At 41.7% G+C, this 8,188-nt stretch overlaps 1 protein-coding gene across 1 annotated transcript; it reads left to right on the top strand.

Moving 5' to 3' along the window:
* The first annotated feature begins 3,992 nt into the window (after positions 1-3,992).
* Positions 3,993-7,669, top strand: LOC117807523. Its single transcript, XM_034676843.1, has 5 exons — positions 3,993-4,050; positions 4,143-4,823; positions 4,909-5,028; positions 6,402-6,439; positions 7,177-7,669. Exons 1-5 carry the CDS (start codon positions 3,993-3,995, stop codon positions 7,297-7,299), a joined length of 1,020 nt encoding a protein of 339 aa, XP_034532734.1. The 3' UTR covers positions 7,300-7,669.
* The last annotated feature ends 519 nt before the right edge of the window (positions 7,670-8,188 follow it).

Below are 8,188 nucleotides of genomic sequence, written 5' to 3'. Positions count from 1 at the left end.
TTTGATCTGAAGAGGGGAAGTGAGTCAGAGTTTCGGATGTCTGGTGGGAGTGAGATCCAGAGTTGGGCAGCAGAGCGACTGAAAGCTCTGCTGCCCATGGTGCTGAGACGGGCAGGGGGCACAGAGAGGTGGAGGGAGGAGGAAGACCTGAGGGAGTGACAATGTGGAGGAGGGGGTGGTGAGGTTGTGGATGGCCAGGGAGGATTTTGAAGGTGATTCTGAATTTGACCGGGAGCCAGTGAAGCTGCTGGAGGACGGGGGTGATGTGGTGGAAGGAGGGGGTTCTGGTAATGATGCGGGCCGCAGAGTTTTGGACCAGCTGCAGTTTATGGAGGGATTTGTGAGGGACACCGAAGAGGAGTGAGAGACAATAATCAATATGGGAGGTGACGAGGCTGTGGACCAGGATAGCAGTGGTGTGAGGGGCGAGAGAGGGGCGGAGACGGTTGATGTTGCGGAGATGGAAATATGCAGACCAGGTTATGTTATTGATGTGAGAGTGGAAATAAAGTGAGCTGTCGAGGATGACACCCAGACTCTTTACCTGAGGGGAGGGGGACACTTTTGAACTGTCTATGGTGAGGGAGAAACTGTCGGCTTTGGATAAGGTGGATGTAGTACCAATGAGGAGGAGTTCTGTTTTATGGCTGTAGTGCATTGATTGAGGTATGATGATGGTGGACGAGGATAATCAATCTGCAACAAACAAATGATCTCCATTAGGACAAGTGTGCTGCAAATCCAAGAATGATGCAAATTCATAAAAGCATGCACAATGTCCAAAACAAATGCAAATGTTGTTTCAGTATGATTCTGTAAATGAAAAAAAGAGGGATTGAAAAAAAGACAGACAGCTGCATTTGTATTGTTTATGGTAGAAAATACAACTAAAACATGTCTCCTGTGGTCCGGACACTGAATACACACACACACACACACACACACACACACACACACACACACACACACACACACACACACACACACACACACACACACACACACACACAACCACACTATACTGATGCTGCTGGTGGTTAAAGGAGGACGCTCACTGGAACATGATGAGTATGTCATTACAAATATCATCAGTTGCATGTGGACGTGACACCTTCTGGGTGCAGCAGCATTTTCAGAAACACAAGCAGGGTGACATCCTGCTATTAGCATGTTGTATTAGCACATTGCATGTAGCCCCTGTGAACCTGTCCAAAGTAAAGGCCCGCCCTTCAAAGTTGTTTACTCTAAATGCTCATTGTTCTCAAAAGGCCAGAGGTGTGTGTTGTTCTTTGTTCTTTTTGCGCCCGTGTGGTCGGCAGTCAAACATGAGGGCTCAGTTAACTTTGATCTTGTGCTTTGCAGCTCCTCCCTTCTCTTCGTCTGTGTGGTTTCAATCAGGAAGTGTCTGCAGTGTTTTCATGCAGTGTGGCCTGCAGTTTTTCTCTAATGCCCAGAGGATTACTAGAATATCAGAGGACATGAATTAAGGAAGATAAAAGATGAAGTTAGCTGCAAATAGATTCTCTTTGACAAAGAAGAGCTAGCAAGAAGAGCACTGTGCTGACCTGAACTACAAAAACAATAACTAGGAACTCAGTGAAAATTAAGACATATACTGTCCAACTAAATGTTCCATTGTATTATGCATCTTTAAGTGTTAAGAGTTTGTGAGCTAACCAGTGTCAGAAATCCCTTAGATAATGTTGGTGTGAGCCGAAACTCTTTAGAACAGTTGGGCCAGCACACACTGCTGTAAAGGATAGTTCTATGTAACCTTTGTAGTTCATGTATAAACATTTTCTGATAGATTAATGTATAGTATGGTGTAATAATTTGACAGTGTAGGGGTTTTGTGTGTATTCTTGATAGTAAGTATGCCTTTACTCACACGTAATGGAAGGTGTTATGATTTAGAGACTTCTCACCTTTGGTTCTTGGGTCACAGCGGCGAATGAGTCCTGTCTCCCGGCCAAATTCCACCAGATCCGTCACGGCACTGGATCTGATAGGTTTCTATTCTAGTCAATGTGTTAACTTCCACTGGATCCACTCCAGCGTTCCGGCTACTTCTCTGATCCGGCAGGTCGGAACGCAACGGATCAGATACACAAGACTTCTATTTCTGCCGGATGCCGGAGCACGACGCATCAATCTCAACAGAGCAGATGGAGCGGGACAGGAAGTCAGGTTTCACCAAAACAAAATGAAAACATCCGGTTAATTTTCAGAATCAAACACTCTGTGTTATCACCAGATCGTATTTCACTTAACTACAACAACAAACCAAAGTCATGATGAGTGGAGCCAGGCCTGGAGTCAACAGGTCAGAGGTTTTCAGAGGACCAGAAAGACAACATGGATGAGGAAAGGAGGAGGAGAATCCTTGATTCAGTGATTACTGTGGGAAAACCTTGGTCACATGACTCCAGCTGTACGGGGGTCCTGTTCCGTGCAACTGGTGGGTGTTGACGGACGAGAGAGCATGGAGCCGGACTGCAGTGGATCTGGTGGAAGTCCTGTTTCAGTCCCTGCACCTGCATCAGATTTGAATTTGTAAGGTTTGAGATTGGAGAGGCCGAGGGACAGACTCCAGGATAATCAGTCACTATCGACCCGAGCCCCAGAAACCTGTACTCGAGCGACCCTGCCTGCAGTGCCAAGATAGTGGTGGAAACCTCAAATCCAGAACACAAAAGAACTCAGGATCTTATAATCTTCAATCTCAGGATCTCTTATCACTATCTGTTCCAAGGGTCAGGACTGAACTTGAAAAAAGGCCTTCAGGTTTGCTGCTCCCTCGACCTGGAACGCATTACAGAAGGATCTGAAACTTTGTGGTTTGATAACTTTGAATGCTTTTAAGCAACCCTTAAATGACTTGGAGGCTGATGCATCTGTCTGCAGATGTTTTGTTTAAGTTTAATTCATGCTTTTTTTCTGGAGGTATTTGTTGTGTAGCTGTTGTATGCGTCTGCTATTTGTGTTTATGTCTATTGTAACTTGTGCTGCTGCCCTTGGCCAGGACTCTCTTGGAAAAGAGATTTTTAATTACAGTGAGCACTTCCTGGTTAAATAAAGGTTATAATAATAATAATAATAATAATAATAATAATAATAATAATAATAATAATAAGTGTGTTGGGACTAGGGTTGCAAAGGGGTGGAACATTTCCGGTGAATTTCCATGGGAAGTTAAGCTGGGGAATTTTGGTAATATTCCAAATTGGAAACTTTCCATGGGAATGTATGGGAATTAACTGTGAATTGAGGGTAATTTAAAGCAAAGGTATCATATCCAAGCATAAATATTTGTTTTGTTATAAGCAGACATCCATCCAAAATAGAAATCATGTGTGCATGTGATGGAGGAATGCACAGTGCATGTAGGGGGCGTGGTCTCAATAGCCCTGCAGTAAGCAGTGTGCTATGTGCATGTGGTTGAGGATTAGCATAGATATTCAACTGTACTATCATGAAATCTGGTTGTTTTAGTCAGGATTATGCTAAAATATATTTCCTCAACTATATTTAAGTTCCCTATTACGAGCCCACCTTCAATTTAGTAAATTCCTGGTTTATAAGTTTCCAACTTTGAATATTCCTGGAATTTTGCAACCCTGGTTGGGACCAAGGTGTTACAAAGTAATCTGATTACTTTATTAGCTGTAACAATTAATATAACGCAGTACTTCTGCAATTGAAGCAGACTGTTACAGAGTACTCCTGCTAGTTCAACAGTCTTTGATACAACACAACCACAACAATAGTGTAAAAATCAGATTAGTGAGACCATAACACCTACGCTTTTTATTCAGTGTCTTTAAAATGCGTTTCATGCAGCTCTGAACATGTGACCAATGTTTCCAGATCAGAACACAAGAAGGCACTTCTCAGTAGCCAATCAAACACAGTCTTCTTCTTCTTTTCTTCTTCTCCTCTCTAAGAGAGCAGACCATACTGAGATTCCTTTCATTCAATGCAGCAGTCTGGACATGATGACAGCCCTGAGGTGTGCTGTGCATCTGACTTTTCTGTTCTTAGGAAGTTTAGGTAAGTTGTCTTGGGTGCAGTACTAAAATATATCATACTTTAATGGATACAGTGAATTAATTTTGCTTTATATGGATCTCTTTTCTCCTCAGCTCAGATGACTGTTCTGAAATCCTCTGTACATATACAACAAGACAGCGGTTTAATAAGAGCTGATGTTGGTGACAATGTGACTCTGCGATGTTTCTATAATGAGACTGCTATAATGTTTTACTGGTACAAACAAAGTCTGGGGGAGAAACCAAAGCTCATGACTACCTTCTATCGACATGAAAACAGTGGAGTCTTTGTAAACGAATTCAAGAACTCTTCTCGCTTCAGACTAGATGCAGGAAAAGGTCAAAACCACCTGACCATTTTCAATCTGGTCCAGTCAGACTCAGCCACCTACTACTGTACGGGCAGCTACGAGTATGAATTTATATTTGTAGAGGGTGCTACTGTTAATGTGAAGGGTTCAAGTGTTAACTCAAAGGTTTTAGTCCATCAGCCAGGAGGCTCTGAGACTCTGAACTGTGCTGTCCGTACTGGGACCTGTGACGGAGAACACAGTGTGTACTGGTTCAAAGACTCTGAAGAGCCTCACCCAGGACTCATTTACACCAGTGGAGGAAAGAAGGATCAGTGTGAGAGGAAGCCTGATTCACAAACACACACCTGTGTCTACAACTTGCCAATGAAGAACCAGAATCCTTCTGATGCAGGGACTTACTGCGCTGTGGTCTCCTGTGGACGCATACTGTTTGGGGAAGGGAAGAAGTTGGACAAAGAGCGTAAGTAGCTTTATCAGTGATGTTTTTATAAATACTGTGACTATGACTTCTATCCCTTAATGTCTACTGTCCTCCAAATCTGCAGGTGAAAGTTACTCTTTGGTGTATTTCTTTTTCGGAGCTTTGGCATTCACCACCACACTGCTTGTTTTCCTGGCATGTGCAACATATTCAGTGTACAGAAGAAACTGCTCCCGATGTTCAGGTAGGATTACTGTCATAAAGAGCCTTTATACTTTAAATTAATACTTACACTATTTGTTACATTTTTTTAAGTTATATTTTTAGGCTTTTTGCCTTTATTTGATAGGATAGCTGAAGAGAGACAGGAAACATGGGGGGGTTGAGAGTGGGGGGAAGACATGCAGGAAGTGGTCGTGGGCAGGAGTTGAGCTGGCGACCTCTGCGACAAGGACTATGGCATCTGTATGTGGGGCACTTAGACCGCTAGGCCACCAGAGCCCCATACTATTTTGAGCTGAAGGCAACACTATTTAAGGTGGAGTGCCACAAATCAAAATATTACATGAGTAGTTCCAAATATAATATCTATCTATCTATCTATCTATCTATCTATCTATCTATCTATCTATCTATCTATCTATCTATCTATCTATCTATCTATCTATCTATCTATCTATCTATCTATCTATCCATCCATCCATCCATCCATTTTCTTCCGCTTATCTGGGGTCGGGTCGCGGGGGGTAGCAGTCCAAGCAAATTGACCCAGACATCCCTCTCCCCGGCGACACTTTCCAGCTCCTCCTGGGGAATCCCGAGGTGATCCCAGACCAGGCGGGAGATATAATCCCTCCACCACGTTCTGGGTCTACCCCGAGGCCTTCTCCCAGTAGGACGTGCCCGGAACACCTCTAAAGGGAGGCGTCCGGGAGGCATCCTTATCAGATGCCCGAACCACCTCAGCTGACTCCTTTCGACGTGGAGGAGCAGCGGCTCTACTCCGAGCTCCTGACCCTATCTCTAAGGCCGAGCCCAGACACCCTTCGCAGAAAACTAATTTCAGCCGCTTGTATCCGCGATCTTATCCTTTCGGTCATGACCTATCTATCTATCTATCTATCTATCTATCTATCTATCTATCTATCTATCTATCTATCTATCTATCTATCTATCTATCTATCTATCTATCTAAAAACTACCCTTCTATCAAATGACAATATATCTAAAAAGTATATAGATAATATAGAAAATATATAATATAAATATATACATAATAACGAATATAAATACATATAGATATTTAGATTATATGTTTTTAATATTATCAAATTTTTTCCAATAAATCGTCATTTCTATTTAAAATGTCTTAATTTTTTTTTCCTTTATTTGTGAGAAAGACATGACAGAGGTTTATAAACAATAGACAGTATAAAGACATACACATATTAACGGTTACAGTACTGTATGTTTCATGTATGTTGTTTTTAATTTTATTTATTTATTTTTTAAATTATATAATTTATGTTAATATTATGTTAATATGACACCAGGAAGTGAAGAATCCTCTTACCACAAGTGTACGGAGTGTAAACAGTGTTTTCTTTTCTATTGCAGACTCCAGATCTTCAGCCAGCTCGACTCCAAACACACGGGTAAGTGTCATATAATTTATTTAAGTGTCAGACACACTTTGAAAACTTTGTTTTGTCATCTGAGCTATACACCAGTCCCGAATGCAGAGAGAAATATTCTATTGTGTTGTGCTATTTTACCCAAAGCAAGCGGCTGCTCTTCTTTGCAAAGCATGCTGGATACATAGAGAGAGGCGGACCGGTCCAGCAGGGTCGCTTTGTAACAATTCTTCATTAGGTCATAGTCACACTAGGGATGCAAGCCAAAATACTACTGTCTCTTTTTGGTCCATTTAGATAGTGAATGTAGATTGTACACACAAACATCTTGAAAATGTTCTGGTTGAAAAATGTAATGTTTTACTTTGATTTGTTGTAGGCTCCTAAGTGTAGTTATAAACATATTTAGGGTGTTTTTTAACCTCTTTTTGTCTCTCTCTCAATGTAACTCGTCTCTCCTGCAGCGTCCATTACAATTCAAATTATGCAAATTAAGTGATGACATCATTTAGCCACTTCTAGCGACTTTTAGGACAGCCAATAGCTACTTTCCTCACTGAGGAGTTGGCAACACTGGAAGGGAGGGTTGAGCAAGGGAGCATTTCAGTCTCAAATCTGACCAATAGATATCGCCACATTCTCCCAAAGTGTTATTCTGTATGTGCGCTGTCATTTCATTGTGGGCTGAATTGCACAGTTTTTGCTGAAGTTATGTTGTGTAAAATGTAATTGAAAGTTCTCATTTTTGGTGATTGCAGGACAACCCAGACACAGACAGCATCCATTACTCTACTCTGAGGGTACAGAAGGCTAACAGCAGATCTACAAGACACAGAGATGACGACCTGAGTGAATGTGTGTACTCCAGTGTGAAGCAGTAGAGCAAGATACTTTGTGTTTGTTGGTTTTTACCATGTAAGAAGAAAGTGTTCAAGTAAATGTCTTTATCAAGCATTATAAGTGTTTGTTCAGGCTTATTCGGCCATACATTTCATCGGGCATTTTACTGCTGTGTACAATGTAGAGACACAATGTAAACTACTTGTGTCTTGGGACATGTGGTTTCAGATACTTGGGGGCGATATTTGGGCCTGTTAGCAAAGACCTGCAGAATTGAAAGTGGATATGTATGGTCTTGGACACACCCACACCTATCTGCTAAACCACTCCCTATAACTTAATAGCTCAAACATAACTAGCTGCATTAAAAATTGTTAATGCTTTTAAAATGTTTAAGTGTTTGCTTTATGTTTTTGTTGATTGTTACCATTTTGTTTTTAACTCTGTAAAGCACTTTGAACCGCTCTTTGTTTGAATGGTGCTTTATGAATAAACTTGCCTTGCCTTGCTTTCTTTGGTGAAATTATATCTTATCCACAGACTGTGAAAAAAATGGGTGTCAACTTATCCCCAATCGGTTTCTGAAGAGGCATTACAAAGTCAAAAGATGACTTTGACAGCATTCACTGACTGATGGTAGAGGCTGCTATAGTAAGGGACCATCAGTGTTAGCTAATCTTATTCATACACATTCACACACCGCTGAACAACAGAAGCTGTTTTTCGACCGGAGGGACTTTACCCCTGAACTACGTGTGTTTCGACCAGTACACCCAGGGTTTAAATTTAGTTCAGGGGTTGATAATCTCCCCCCTAAAAAGCTCCTGCTAGGGGGGTAGTACTTTTCAAAGGGCCCGGGGCTTTCTTGGGGCGGGGCCTGCAATACTGAATGTGTCTGATTGGTAGATTAACCTCAGTGTTTTTATTCCG

Source organism: Notolabrus celidotus, chromosome 23 (assembly GCF_009762535.1).
Source record: "Notolabrus celidotus isolate fNotCel1 chromosome 23, fNotCel1.pri, whole genome shotgun sequence".
NCBI classification, from domain to species: Eukaryota; Metazoa; Chordata; class Actinopteri; order Labriformes; family Labridae; genus Notolabrus; species Notolabrus celidotus.
This window is presented reverse-complemented; position numbering and strand designations above follow the sequence as displayed.